Source organism: Pseudorca crassidens, chromosome 14, assembly GCF_039906515.1.
Source record: "Pseudorca crassidens isolate mPseCra1 chromosome 14, mPseCra1.hap1, whole genome shotgun sequence".
In the NCBI taxonomy this organism is placed as follows: Eukaryota; Metazoa; Chordata; class Mammalia; order Artiodactyla; family Delphinidae; genus Pseudorca; species Pseudorca crassidens.
Genome location: NC_090309.1, coordinates 69,458,988 through 69,473,756, shown reverse-complemented (window position 1 = coordinate 69,473,756; position 14,769 = coordinate 69,458,988). Strand labels below are relative to the sequence as shown.

The window sequence follows — 14,769 nt, the reverse complement described above, 5'->3', positions numbered from 1 at the left end:
AAAATTTTTTTGTGATTTCCTCCATCTGTTTTATAGATTCTATAGTCCTCTCTTTACCAGCAATTAGATGAATATTTGCTATTTTCTTCCAGTTGTATTTGTTTTTTTCTCTCTTCCCAAATCCAGTTGGAATTGAGTTTGGTGTATAGTGTGAGGTAAGGATGTCACTTTATTAGCTCTTCTAAAACCACTTTTCGAACAATACATATTCCTAAAATAATTTTCTCTTCAACTCTTGACTTGTGAGTAAAACAGGTCTGTTCCAGGCTATCTATTCACTTCATCAATTTGCCTCCTTCTTGCACTGATACTACTCTCTTTTACTTTTTGTGTACTTATGTTTTAATATCTGGTAGGGCATTTCCCCCTTATTTCTCTCTTTTTAAAGAAATGTATTTGATTTCTCATTTATTTGCTTTAAATGAACTTTATAATGATTTTTATCATGTTCGAAAATCATCTGCTTTGATATTTTGACTAAAACATTTATTTTAAAACTTTAATTTCATAATTAGCTTTTTGACCAAAAAAAGAGCCTATTTTAATTTTTGTGTCTGGTTGTAGTTTTCCGATGTTAATAAATATTACCTCAAAAATTGTAAAGAACTATAGTTCCTCCATCTCCTAAGGAACACAAAGTACTTTTTATTGACATAATTTAGGTGAAATTTCAAAGGTTCTTGTGAGGAGAATTGGGCAAAGATATTTTCCATATATTTTAGGTGAGAAGGCTGAAGCAGAGGTTATTATACAGCTAATTCAAGACAGACTGGAATACATTATTAGATCTCTTAATTCTACTACCTACAGATTGCCTGGTGCATATATTATTCCTCTCTGTTTGGTGGTCTGCCCCCAAGGCAAAACAAAATAAGCAAAATCATGGATGAAACTGGCAGCAGGGCTTAAAGAATTCCAGCGATATGTTTTCTGCTTGTCTAGATAGACAGCTAGGGAGATAGATTGCAGTATCCTTTGAGAGAACCACTGTATAGGCTGAAAATAGGTGTTTATTTTCTTACTTTAGAGTTCAAGGGAGCAAGAAGTCATGCTGATTATAGAACGTGGATAATTTCAGGTAAGTAGTGTTGTCAGATTTAGCAGATAACCAGACAGGACACTCAGTAACATCTGAATTCCAGTTAAACAAGAAATACTTTATAGTATTAGTGTATCCCAAACACTGCATGGGACATATTTATACCAAAACATTATTCACTGTTCATCTGAAATTCCATTTTAACTGGCCATTTTGTATTTTATCTAGCAATCCTACAGATAGGGTAAATCTATATTTTGTATGCCAAATGGTTCTTTAATCACCTATAAGCTGAACCTGTCCTAAATAGGAACTACAAGGTCCAAAGCTTTGCACCAAAGCATTCAAAATCAAACAGAAACAAATATAAGAAAAAAATCCCACTCTGTTTCTCCTGGTATTGAACTTGCCCTGCCTGAAATTATAGAAATAGCTTAAGTGATTGCTGATGAAATTATTTTAAAAATTGAATCAATGAATATAGTCTGATGAAAAATTTAAAGTCACAACTGTGCTATGTTTATCACCTTTTAAAGCTAAACTTTATTTTCCTTTATTCATAACTTGAAGTTGGAAGATTGTCTCCAATTTTGTCTCCGTGTTCACACTTTGCCTGCCCCTTCCATCTGAACCACCACTGGCCCCAATTATGGTAGAGGGTGGGGCGCACTTTTAGGAAAAATGGGAACCCCAAAGTTACTGTATCGCATTTAAATCTCCAGCTGATTCCATCCACAGTTCGCTGCAGTTCTCTGAGCTTCAAATTCATGTACCGCCATCTCCACCAGCCTATTTTAATAGACAACTCAGACTTGACATGTTCCAACGAGCTCTTTCTGCACCCAAACCCTCTCCTCCTCCAGTCTTTCCAGCTCGGCAGTACCACTGTCCAGCTGTCTGCTCAAGCAGCAAACCTAGGAATCGTCCTTGATCTCACTCTTCCCCACACCTTCCACTCCACATCCAACTTAGCACAGTCTTGTTGACTACTCTCAAGACAGAGCTTGAAACTGACCATGGCCAATGGCTTCCACTGCTGCCACTAGGTCTAGCCCCTCTCATCTCTTATCTAGAAATAAGCAGTGTTCGCCTAACTGGCTTCTCATCTTCACCTGCCCCACTCCAGTCTATTTTCAATGGAAGCCAGAGTGATATACATATATATATATATATATATATATATATTTTTTTTTTTTTGTGTGTGTGTGTGTGTGTGTGTGTGTGTGTGTGTTACGTGGGCCTCTCACTGTTGTGACCTCTCCCGTTGTGGAGCACAGGCTACGGACGTGCAGGCTCAGCGGCCATGGCTCATGGGCCCAGCCGCTCCGCGGCATGTGGGATCTTCCCGGACCGGGGCACGAACCCGTGTCCCCTGCATCGGCAGGCGGACTCTCAACCACTGTGCCATTCATCTCTGATCTATGTTTTTTTTTTTTTTGCTGCGCCGGGTCTCAGTTGTGGCACATGGACTCCGTTGCTGTATGTGGGATCTTTTTAGTTGCGGCACAGGGGCTTCTTAGTTGTGGCATGCCTGTGGAATCTAGTTCCCTGACCAGGGATCAAACCCGGGCCCCCTGCCTTGGGAGCATGGAGTCTTACCCACTGGACCACCAGGGAAGTCCCTTCCGATCATTTTTTACTATGATTTTATTTGTCTCCTTGGAAGCTTGCAGCATCCTGATCACCACTGGTCTGAAATTTCATGATGATGTGCTCTTGTGTTACTCTCTTTATTCAGTGCTTGGCACTTGCTAGATGCTTTCACTCTGGAAACATATGTCCTTCTGGGAAATATTCTTGGATTATTTCTTTGATATTTTTATTCCTTTCATTTCCTCTATTCATTCTTTCTGGGACTCCTAGTTCTCAGCTAACTGGGTCTAATGGTCTAATCCCTTTAATTTTCTTTTCTTTTCAATCTATTCCATCTATTTATAGTTGTTTTATTTTCTAGAAGATTTATTCGACTCTGTCTTCCAATCTTTCCATTACTTTCACACATCTATCATCATCTTTTAAAAAACAAAACCTTTATTTTCTTAAGAACAGTTTTAGATTGTAAAGAAATTATGAAGATAATACAGAAAGTCCCCACATACCTCGCACTCAGTTCCCTCTATTTTTAGCATCTTACATTAATGTGATACATTCCTTACAATTAACGAGCCAATATTAAGGCATTATTATTAACTAAAGCCCATAGTTTATTGAGATTTCCTTAATTTTTGCTGAATTTCCTTTTGCTGTTCCAGGACCCCATTAGAACATCACGTTATATTTAGTTGTCATGTTTCCTTAGGCTACTCTTGACTTTGGCAACTTCTCAGATTTTCCTCGTTTTTGATGACCTTGACAGTTTCGAGGAGTACCAGTCAGGAATTTTCTAGAATGTCAAATTAGGATTTGTCTGTTTTTCTTAGGATTAGAGTGGAGTTATTGGGTTTTGGGAGAAAGACCACAGAGGTTGCCATTTCATCATATCAGATGAAGGTACTTGCTATCAACATGATCTGTCACTGTTCACGTTGACCTTGATCGCCTGGCTGAGGTAGTGTTTGCCAAGTTTCTTTCTTCTCCCTGCTTTTCGCTCCCTGTGCTCTTTGAAAGGATGCTGCCATGTGCTGCCCACATGGGCTCCGGGGAACTAATGCTCCATCTCGTTGGAGGGCTCTCTCATCATATTTTTATATCCAGGAATTTTTTTTCCCTAAAAACATTGTTTTAAATAATCTTTTGTCTTTAGATTATGGTTGCAATAATATAACTTTTGAGGATATTGTTTTTAAAAGTTTTCCTAAGCTTTCTGCATTCTTCTTCCTCCAAGTTCCTTTTTATACGTTTGTTTCCTTCAGATCAGAATCTTTTCTCAAGCGCTTGTTGATTCTTGGCTGTCTGTTCTTGTATTAAGACTGGGACACGACGAAGCTGATGGGAAGCTCTATGTAGATGAGGCCTGTCAACTGGCGGGCAAACTGGCTCGCTTGTTTCACGAGGTGCATTAGTTTCCTGGCTGCTGTAACAAAGTACCACAAACTTGGTGGCTTAAAGCAACACAAGTTTATTCTGTCACAGCTCCAAAGGGTGGACGTCTGAAACCAGTCGCGTGGGCTGAAAGCAAGGTGACTGCGGGGCCACGCTCCCTCCAGAGGCTCTAGGGGAGAACTGTTCCTTGCCTCTTCCGGCTTCTGGTGGATGCTGGAATTCCTTGGCTTGTGGCCACATCTCTTCAGCCTCTGCCTCTGTCCTCTGTGTGTGTATGAAACTTCCCTCTGCCTCTCATGCCACTTGTGATGGCATTTAGGGCCCACTGGATAATCCAGGATAACTGTCTCACTTCAAGATCCTCAACTTAATCACATCTGCAGACTCCTTTTTTCTTATAAGGGAACAATGGCAGGTTTCTGGGATGAGGGCCTGATACCTTTGGATGGCCATTATTCAGCCCACTAGCACTTGTGGTGTCTGAAGTTTTTCACTTCATTGGTCAGTCCCTCCTTCAAGAATCTCCTCATCTCCTTCTGCCTAGCTGCCGTGTTCTTGGCACTGAGGGGATGGAGGGGGCATTATACCTTTAAGTAGGTAGACTTAAAAAAAAAATATATATATATATATGCATGCTTATAGTAGAGAATTGCTGATGTCTGATGTCCCTAAGGCCGGAAAGACTTTAGTTCAACCTCTTCAGAGAGGGAACCCCAGCACTGTGTGATGGTAGAGGAGGGATGGGGTGAGGGAATGATCTAGTTACTTTTTAAACAGATCTGTAACTCGTTTTCCTCTCTGTTGCACCTCTACTTTCAGAGGTGCCGGCACCTTCCATTGCTGGGCCTTTCTGGGGCTCCTGATCAGGCAGAGTGAACCAGGCTGCTTCTGGACGGCCCTAGATATCAACTTTCTAGTTTTCTAAGTAAGAGACCACTTGTCTGTAAACTCTCCAGTTTCCCAAATTTTGTCATTGTTGTTGTCTTTGACCTTGTGGATTTTTATGCAACTAAAAAGACTCCCTTGTATATGAGTGTGTGTGTGTGTGTGTGTGTGTGTGTGTGTTTTGTGTGTGTGTGTGTGTGTATGTGTGTGTGTGTGTGTGTGTGTGTGTGTGTGTGTGTATTTTGGGAGGGAGCACAGGTTCAATTTGCCATTTAAAAAATTATGTGTTGCTCTTACAGGAATTATGTAAAACAGTATGGAGATTCCTCAAGAAATTAAAAATAGAACTAAAGATCTAGAAATCCCACTTCTGGGTATACATCCAAAAGAAATAAAATCAGTATCTTGAAGAGGTATCTGCACTCCCACGTTCGTTGAAGCATTATTCACAATAGCCAAGATATGGAAACAACCTAAATATTGATTGATGGATAAATGGATAAAGAAAATGTGGCATGTATGTAAACCATAGACTATTACTCAGCCATGAACAAGAAGGAAGTTTGCCATTTGCAACAACATGGATGAGCCTGGAGGACAGTATGCTAAGTGAAATAAGTCAGACACAGAAAGACAAACACTCAGAAGCGGAACCATGGACGCAGAGAGTAGAATGGTGGTTGCCAGGGGCTGAGGGGAGGGGGAGGGGAAGATGTTGGTCAAGGAGCACAAGGTCTCAGTTATGCGGGATGAATAAGTTCTGGACATCTAATGTGCAGACAGTGTTTTCCAAACTGATTTTTAGCTGTAGAAGGGGTCTCACCACCACCATCACCTGCAGCACTTTTGTGCTGATAATTATTTCCTTTTCTCCATGATTCTGTCAATGTGGAGAATTTCATTGATCAATTTTTCTAGTCTTAACTCAATGTTGCATTCCTGGAATAAATCTAACTTCGCTATTATGTGTGGCTCTCAGTGTGTGGTCCCCCAGCCTGCAGCATCAGCATTGCCTGGGAACTTGTTTGTTAGAAAGGCAACTTCTCAGCCACCTCAGGCCTTCTGAATCCTAAGCTCTCAGGGTGGGGTCCAGTGTTTACCTGTGTTTTACCAAAGCCTTTCCGGTGGTTCCGATGTACGCCAACCTCTGAGAGCTCCCGTAGGAGAGGTGTGTTGATTCTTCTCACCCTTCCCCACGAGAGTGTGGGATCATTTGGCTCACGAGCTCTACCTTAAGGCCCACGGTGGGACCTGGAGGAGGGCGGCAGAAAGACTCACCACGTGTCTGTTTTAGAAGTAAATATTCCTTCCATGAAGGCCTCCGGGGGCATCCATTTGACCGGCAGCATCGCACAGCCTCCCTTTCGGTAGTAGCTCGCTCTGCAGGGAGAAGAGAAAAGCGGACTTGGTTCTGGAAATGGCTCTGAGCCAGGTACCTTGAGAGAGTGGCAACAACATCTACCGGTTGACGGACTGAAATTAACAAGGGGCGCTTGTGGTTCAGGAGGGGAGCAGGGGACACAGATCACCTAGTTAACAACCTTAGTGTCACCTCACAGGAGACAGAACAGCCCACTGCAGGTGTGAAAGGAAAGAGCTACGCAATGACTAAAAATGCCCGCTGGCAGGTAGTTAGAGTTCCCTGATGGGTTTTGTTTATTACAGCTCACAATGCATAACATTACTCCAACCTTATAAGTACTGTTCTCGATGATCCACGGTAACGCGAGATCCCAAATGGGAGAATTGAGGGCAGGGCTGGTGTCCTACTCCGGATCCTCCTCGGCACTCACACAGCATCTAATTCAATACAGGTGCTCGACATGGAACCCTCTAGGCAGCAGGCGGGAAGCTGCATGCCATAGCAGAGCCCCCAGGGGAGCATCTGCCTTCCATGGCATGAGGTGACTCACTAGTTTTTGTCACTGATGTCATTAATGCAACTGACTGATAAAAACTAATAACCGAATTCATACCACTGTGCTCCCATGCATGGTGTGTTATGGGAGGCGGCTCCCCACCAGCTGCCTAGATTAATTAATTACTCCAATAAACATGAACTGAGTACTTAGTATGTGTCAGGTGTTCTGCCACGTGCTGAGGACACAAATAAGTCATAGACTCTCTCTTCCAAGGTATGGTTTAGTGGAAGAAACAGACAGAATCAACTGCAGTAAGAACAACACGTGATGATGTAGGTATGTACGAAGCTCGGTGAGCAATGAAGAATGCATTTGTTCTACCCAAAGCGGGGGTAGAGTATAGGAGAAGTTTCTTGGGGGCGCTGTTGGAGCTGGAACGGCAAAGCAGCTCTCGAGGAAGATTATTCCTGACGTGTGGCGTCATGCGGTGCCTGTGGGAAGCCGGAGCTGTAGGGAAGTTGGGCGGTGAAGCCTAGAGCTGGGGAACTGTCGGTGCTGAGGATGGAGAGGAAGGGCCAGATCATGTGACTCACTAAGTCTCACTGCAACATTTGTGTCTTAGAGCACAGGCTCTCCCGGGGTGCTCTGAGACAGGAGGGGAAGGAACGCTGAGACTCTGGGTGATAGAAGAGGGTGACGTGGAGCATTAGCAGGGTATGTGGTGGATACCAGTGGTAGATGACGGTAGCTGAAAACATTGCTAACTCCTAATTTCCTAGGTACTGCTGTCCTGTGGTAACAGGATGCCATCGGCATTCTTACCCCACGGAGATTGTTTACCAGTTCCGTGGGAGGCCTTCAACGTCTCCCTTTTTCTCCAAAGACTGAAAGGTCTACATGACCATCCCTCCTCACTCTACCTCTGGATTAGGGAAGGTGTAATTAGTGACCATGCAAGGGAGTCCCTTGCTCAGCTAATGGAGTGAGTCACTGTTGTAAATAATTAGACAAAGAAGAAATGGGAATTCCCTGGCAGTTCAGTGGTTAGGACTCTGCGCTTCCACTGCAGGGCAGGGGGCACGGGTTCAGTCCCTGGCTGGGGAACTAAGATCCTCCATGCAGTGTGGCACGGACCAAAAAAAAAAAAAAAAAAGAAGAAACTAGGGGCTGGGAAGAGAAGAGTGGGATAAAGTATAATAGAGTATTTTTTTTAATTAAAATTTACTTTGTTTTTTAATGTAGCCTTAAGAATATTACAGGGGAAAAGAAATGAAGCTGAGCTAAGTACCTATGGGCTTTGAATACACTCCTGTGTCTCCTGGTGTGAGAAAAGAAGAGCCGATGAGCTGGGCCCAGTTTCCTGTCAGTTCTAAGGTGCTCTTGCCTGGGGTGATGGAAGCTAAGCCTGTTTAGAATTCCTCAGTATTGAGGAAAGGGGTTAAGCAACTTAAAGTTTACTTAGAAACGTTTTCCATATCAAGTATCCAGGTTATTCTGTGTCTCAGAACATGTTAGGACTATAGAGTTGGAACGAGAAAGACAATTTAATTAACAGCTTAGTGTCAATTATTGCAGGCAGTGTGAGCCTTGAATTAGCCCTTCAGGCATGAGCAATGATTAAGGCTTCCCATGTCCTGAAAAGGAACTTAATGACATTTTAGGTGGCGGGTTGACAAGGCAGCAGAGATGCTTTAGGGCACAGGCAGCCTTGTCACACTCTCTTGAGGGGGTTAAGCTGAGGAGGTGAGCTCTGATGGGTGATGGCAGGCTGTACTCACCGGTAGATGTCTCGAGCCATTCCGAAGTCTCCAATCTTGGCCACCCTTCCAGGGCCTGGACAGGTCAAGAGGCAGTTCCTGGCAGCAATGTCCCTGGGAAGAAAAAAAATGAGAAAATGCATTTCCTAATTTTATTCTTGAAAAGATAAATGTATAATACTCAGCACAAGGATTTTCACCTCCAATCTGAAGGTTCTCTTTTCTTCCCTATAGTTCCTTTCTACATTATACTTCAGTATGAAAAAAATAGCTAAGCAATTCTAGGTCTCAGAACTAAGAGGGAGGGGGGAAGGCGGAAGATGGCGGAAGAGTAAGACGCGGAGATCACCTTCCTCCCCACAGATACACCAGAAATACATCTACACGTGGAACAACTCCTACAGAACACCTACTGAAGGCTGGCAGAAGACCTCAGACCTCCCAAAAGGCAAGAAACTCCCCATGTACCTGGGTAGGGCAAAAGAAAAAAAGAAAAAACAGAGACAAAAGAATAGGGACGGCACCTGCACCAGTGGGAGGGAGCTGTGAAGGAGGAAAAGTTTCCACACACTAGGAAGCCCCTTCGCGGGCGGAGACTGCGGGAGGCGGAGGGGGGAGCTTCGAAGCCGCGGAGGAGAGCACAGCAACGGGTGCGGAGGGCAAAGCGGGGAGATTCCCGCACAGAGGATCGGTGCCGACCGGCACTCACCAGCCCGAGAGGCTTGTCTGCTCACCCGCCGGGGCGGGCGGGGCTGCGAGCTGAGGCTTGGGTTTCGGTTTCGGACAGAGCGCAGGGAGAGGACTGGGGTTGGCGGCTTGAACATAGCCTGAAGGGGTCAGTGCACCACAGCTAGCCGGGAGGGAGTCCGGGGAAAAGTCTGCACCTGCTGAAGAGGCAGGAGACTTTTCCTTCCCTCTTTGTTTCCTGGGGCGTGAGGAGAGGGGTTTAAGAGCGCTGCTTAAAGGAACTCCAGAGAGGGCGCGAGCCGCGGCTGAAAGAAGCGCGGACCCCAGAGACGGGCGCGAGCCGCGGCTGAAAGGGCGGACCCCAGAGGCGGGCGGGAGACGTTAAGGCTGCTGCTGCCGCCACCAAGGGGCCTGTGTGCGAGCACAGGTCACTCTCCACACCCCTCTTCCGCGGAGCCTGTGCAGCCCGCCACTGCCAGGTTCCCGGGATCCAGGGACAACTTCCCTGGGAGAACGCACAGCGCGCCTCAAGCTGGTGCAAAGTCACGCCGGCCTTTGCCACCGCAGGCCCGCCCCGCACTCCGTGCCCCTCCCTCCCCGCCGGCCTGAGTGCGCCAGAGCCCCCGAATCAGCGGCTCTTTTAACCCCATCCTGTCTGAGCAAAAAACAGACGCCCTCCAGCGACCTACACGCAGTGGCAGGGCCAAATCCAAAGCTGAGCCCTGGGAGCTGTGAGAACAAAGAAGAGAAAGGGAAATCTCTCCCAGCAGCCTCAGGAGCAGCGGATTAAAGCTCCACAATCAACTTGATATACCCTGCATCTGTGGAATACCTGAATAGACAACCAATCATCCCAAATTAAGGAAGTGGACTTTAGGAGCAAGATCTATGATTTTTTCCCTTTTCCTCTTTTTGTGAATGTGTATGTGTATGCTTCTGTGTGAGATCTTGTCTGTATAGTCTTGCTTCCACCATTTGTCCTAGGGTTCTATCCGTCCATGTTTTTTTAAAAAAATTTTTTTTCTTAATAATTAATTTTAATAACGTTATTATACTTTACCTTCGTTCTTTCTTTCGTTCTTTCTTTCTTTCCTTCCTTCCTTCCCTCCTTTAGACAACGAATCATCCCAAATTGAGGAGGTGGTCTCTGACAGCAAGATTTATGATTTTTCCCCATTTACCTCTTTTAGTGAGGGTGTATGTGTATGCTTCTGTGTAAGATTTTGTCTGTATAGCTTTGCCTACAACATTTGTCCTAAGGTTCTATCCGTCCCTTTTTTTTTTCTAAATAAGAATTTTTTAATTCAATAACTTTATTATACTTTATTTTATTTTTACTGTATCTTCTTTCTTTCTGTCTTTTTTCCTTCTTTCCCTCCTTCCTTCCTTCCTCCCTCCCTCCCTCCTTTCTTTCCTTCTTGCCTTCTTTGCTTCTTTCTTTCTTTCTTCCTTCCTTCCTACCCTCCTTTCCTTCTTTCTTTCCTCATACTTCTACTAATTCCCTCTACTTTTTCTCCCTTTTATCCTGAGCCGTGTGGATGAAAAGCTCTTGGTGCTCCAGCCAGGAGGCAGGGCTCTGCCTCTGAGGTAGGAGAGCCAACTTCAGGACACTGGTCAACAAGAGACCTCCCAGCTCCACATAATATCAAACGGCGAAAATCTCCCAGAGACCTCCATCTTAACACCAGCACCCAGCTTCACTCAACGACCAGCAAGCCACAGTGCTGGAAAACCTATGCCAAACAACTAGCAAAACAGGAACACAGCCCCACCCATTAGCAGAGAGGCTGCCTAAAATCATAATAAGGCCACAGACACCCCAAAACACACCACCAGACGTGAACCTGCCCACTAGAGAGACAAGATCCAGCCTCATCCACCACAACACAGGCACTAGTCCCCTCCACCAGGAAGCCTACACAACCCACTGAAACAACCTTAGCCACTGGAGACAGACATCAAAAACAGGAGAAACTACGAACCTGCAGCCTGCAAAAAGGAGACCCCAAACACAGTAAGATAAGCAAAATGAGAAGACAGAAAAACACACAGCAGATAAAGGAGCAAGATAAAAATGCACCAGACCTAACAAATGAAGAGGAAATAGGCAGTCTACCTGAAAAAGAATTCAGAATAATGATAGTAAGGTTGATCCGAAATCTTGGAGATAGAATGGACAAAATGCAAGAATCAGCTAACAAGGACCTAGAAGAACTAAAGATGAAACAAGCAACGATGAACAACACAATAAATGAAATTAAAAGTACTCTAGATGGGATCAATAGCAGAATAACTGAGGCAGAAGAAAGGATAAGTGACCTGGAAGATAAAATAGTGGAAATAACTACTGCAGAGCAGAATAAAGAAAAAAGAATGAAAAGAACTGAGGACAGTCTCAGAGACCTCTGGGACAACATTAAACGTACCAACATTCGAATTATAGGGGTTCCAGAAGAAGAAGAGAAAAAGAAAGGGACTGAGAAAATATTTGAAGAGATTATAGTTGAAAACTTCCCTAATATGGGAAAGGAAATAGTTAATCAAGTCCAGGAAGCACAGAGAGTCCCATACAGGATAAATCCAAGGAGAAATATGTCAAGACACATATTAATCAAACTGTCAAAAATTAAATACAAAGAAAGCATATTAAAAGCAGCAAGGGAAAAACAACAAATAACACATAAGGGAATCCCCATAAGGTTAACAGCTGATCTCTCAGCAGAAACCCTACAAGCCAGAAGGGAGTGGCAGGACATACTGAAAGTGATGAAGGAGAAAAACCTGCAGCCAAGACTACTCTACCCAGCAAGGATCTCATTCAGATTTGATGGAGAAATTAAAACCTTTACAGACAAGCAAAAGCTGAGAGAGTTCAGCACCACCAAACCAGCTTTACAACAAAGGCTAAAGGATCTTCTCTAGGCAAGAAACACAAAAGAAGGAAAAGACCTATAATAACGAACCCAAAACAATTTAGAAAATGGGAATAGGAACATACATATCGATAATTACCTTAAATGTAAATGGACTAAATGCTCCCACCAAAAGACACAGATTAGCTGAATGGATACAAAAACAAGACCCTTATATATGCTGTCTACAAGAGACCCACTTCAGACCTAGAGACACATACAGACTGAAAGTAAGGGGATGGAAAAAGATATTCCATGCAAATGGAAACCAAAAGAAAGCTGGAGTAGCAATTCTCATATCAGACAAAATAGACTTTAAAATAAGGACTATTAAAAGAGACAAAGAAGGACACTACATAATGATCAAGGGATCGATCCAAGAAGAAGATATAACAATTGTAAATATTTATGCACCCAACATAGGAGCACCTCAATACATAAGGCAAATACTAACAGCCATAAAAGGGGAAATCGACAGTAACACATTCATAGTAGGAGACTTAAATACCCCACTTTCACCCATGGACAGATCATCCAAAATGAAAATAAATAAGGAAACACAAGCTTTAAATGATACATTAAACAAGATGGACTTAATTGATATTTATAGGACACTCCATCCAAAAACAACAGAATACACATTTTTCTCAAGTGCTCATGGAACATTCTCCAGGATAGATCATATCTTAGGTCACAAATCAAGCCTTGGTAAATTTAAGAAAATTGAAATTGTATCAAGTATCTTTTCTGACCACAACGCCATGAGACTAGATATCAATTACAGGAAAAGATCTGTAAAAAATACAAACACATGGAGGCTAAACAATACACTACTTAATAATGAAGTGATCACTGAAGAAATCAAAGAGGAAATCAAAAAATACCTAGAAACAAATGACAATGGAGACACAACGACCCAAAACCTGTGGGATGCAGCAAAAGCAGTTCTAAGGGGGAAGTTTATAGCAATACAAGCCCACCTTAAGAAGCAGGAAACATCTCGAATAAACAACCTAACCTTGCACCTCAAGCAATTAGAGAAAGAAGAACAAAAAAACCCCAAAGCTAGCAGAAGGAAAGAAATCATAAAAATCAGATCAGAAATAAATGAAAAAGAAATGAAGGAAACAATAGCAAAGATCAATAAAACTAAAAGCTGGTTCTTTGAGAAGATAAACAAAATAGATAAACCACTAGCCAGACTCATCAAGAAAAAAAGGGAGAAGACTCAAATCAATAGAATTAGAAATGAAAAAGGAGAGGTAACAACTGACACTGCAGAAATAAAAGAGATCATGAGAGATTACTACAAGCAACTCTATGCCAATAAAATGGACAACCTGGAAGAAATGGACAAATTCTTAGAAATGCACAACCTGCCAAGACTGAACCAGGAAGAAATAGAAAATATGAACAGACCAATCACAAGCACTGAAATTGAAACTGTGATTAAAAATCTTCCAACAAAGAAAAGCCCAGGACCAGATGGCTTCACAGGCGAATTCTATCAAACATTTAGAGAAGAGCTAACACCTATCCTTCTCAAACTCTTCCAAAATATAGCAGAGGGAGGAACACTCCCAAACTCCTTCTACGAGGCCACCATCACCCTGATACCAAAACCAGACAAGGATGTCACAAAGAAAGAAAACTACAGGCCAATATCACTGATGAACATAGATGCAAAAATCCTCAACAAAATACTAGCAAACAGAATCCAACAGCACATTAAAAGGATCATACACCATGATCAAGTGGGGTTTATTCCAGGAATGCAAGGATTCTTCAATATACGCAAATCTATCAATGTGATAAACCATATTAACAAATTGAAGGAGAAAAAGCATATGATCATCTCAATAGATGCAGAGAAAGCTTTTGACAAAATTCAACACCCATTTATGATAAAAACCCTGCAGAAAGTAGGCATAGAGGGAACTTTCCTCAACATAATAAAGGCCATATATGACAAACCCACAGCCAACATCGTCCTCAATGGTGAAAAACTGAAAGCATTTCCACTAAGATCAGGAACAAGACATGGTTGCCCACTCTCACCACTCTTATTCAACATAGTTTTGGAAGTTTTAGCCACAGCAATCAGAAAAGAAAAGGAAATAAAAGGAATCCAAATCGGAAAAGAAGAAGTAAAGCTGTCACTGTTTGCAGATGACATGATCCTATACACAGAGAACCCTAAAGATGCTACCAGAAAACTACTAGAGCTAATCAATGAATTTGGTAAAGTGGCAGGATACAAAATTAATGCACAGAAATCTCTGGCATTCCTATATACTAATGATGAAAAATCTGAAAGTGAAATCAAGAAAACACTCCCATTTACCATTGCAACAAAAAGAATAAAATATCTAGGAATAAACCTACCTAAGGAGACAAAAGACCTGTATGCAGAAAATTATAAGACACTGATGAAAGAAATTAAAGATGATACAAATAGATGGAGAGATATACCATGTTCTTGGATAGGAAGAATCAACATTGTGAAAATGACTCTACTACCCAAAGCAATCTATAGATTCAATGCAATCCCTATCAAACTACCACTGGCATTTTTCACAGAACTAGAACAAAAAATTTTGCAATTTGTATGGAAACACAAAAGACCCCGAATAGCCAAAGCAATC

The 14,769-nt window shown here is 42.7% G+C and overlaps 2 protein-coding genes across 5 annotated transcripts in view; one reads left to right on the top strand and one right to left on the bottom strand.

Annotated features, from left to right (window-relative positions):
* The window catches only part of CLIP4 (CAP-Gly domain containing linker protein family member 4), an 81,599-nt gene extending 75,728 nt beyond the window's left edge, over positions 1–5,871 (top strand). Inside the window, exons 19-22 of one of the 4 annotated variants that reach the window (XM_067703351.1) lie at positions 93–155; positions 1,028–1,078; positions 4,841–4,946; positions 5,206–5,871. The gene's annotated coding sequence lies outside the window, so the exon portion shown is untranslated. Of the gene's footprint in view, positions 1–92; positions 1,079–4,840; positions 4,947–5,205 lie in introns of all 4 variants that reach the window. The other 3 variants (XM_067703350.1, XM_067703349.1, XM_067703352.1) reach the window with 3 other exon arrangements.
* The window catches only part of LOC137205551 (ALK tyrosine kinase receptor), a 65,429-nt gene that overhangs the window by 4,546 nt on the left and 46,114 nt on the right, over positions 1–14,769 (bottom strand). The window contains exons 15-16 of the mRNA XM_067703863.1: positions 8,547–8,639; positions 6,185–6,286 (exon numbers count right to left, since the gene is read on the bottom strand). Of these exons, the coding sequence (XP_067559964.1) occupies positions 6,185–6,286; positions 8,547–8,639 (195 nt within the window). The remainder of the gene's footprint in view (positions 1–6,184; positions 6,287–8,546; positions 8,640–14,769) is intronic.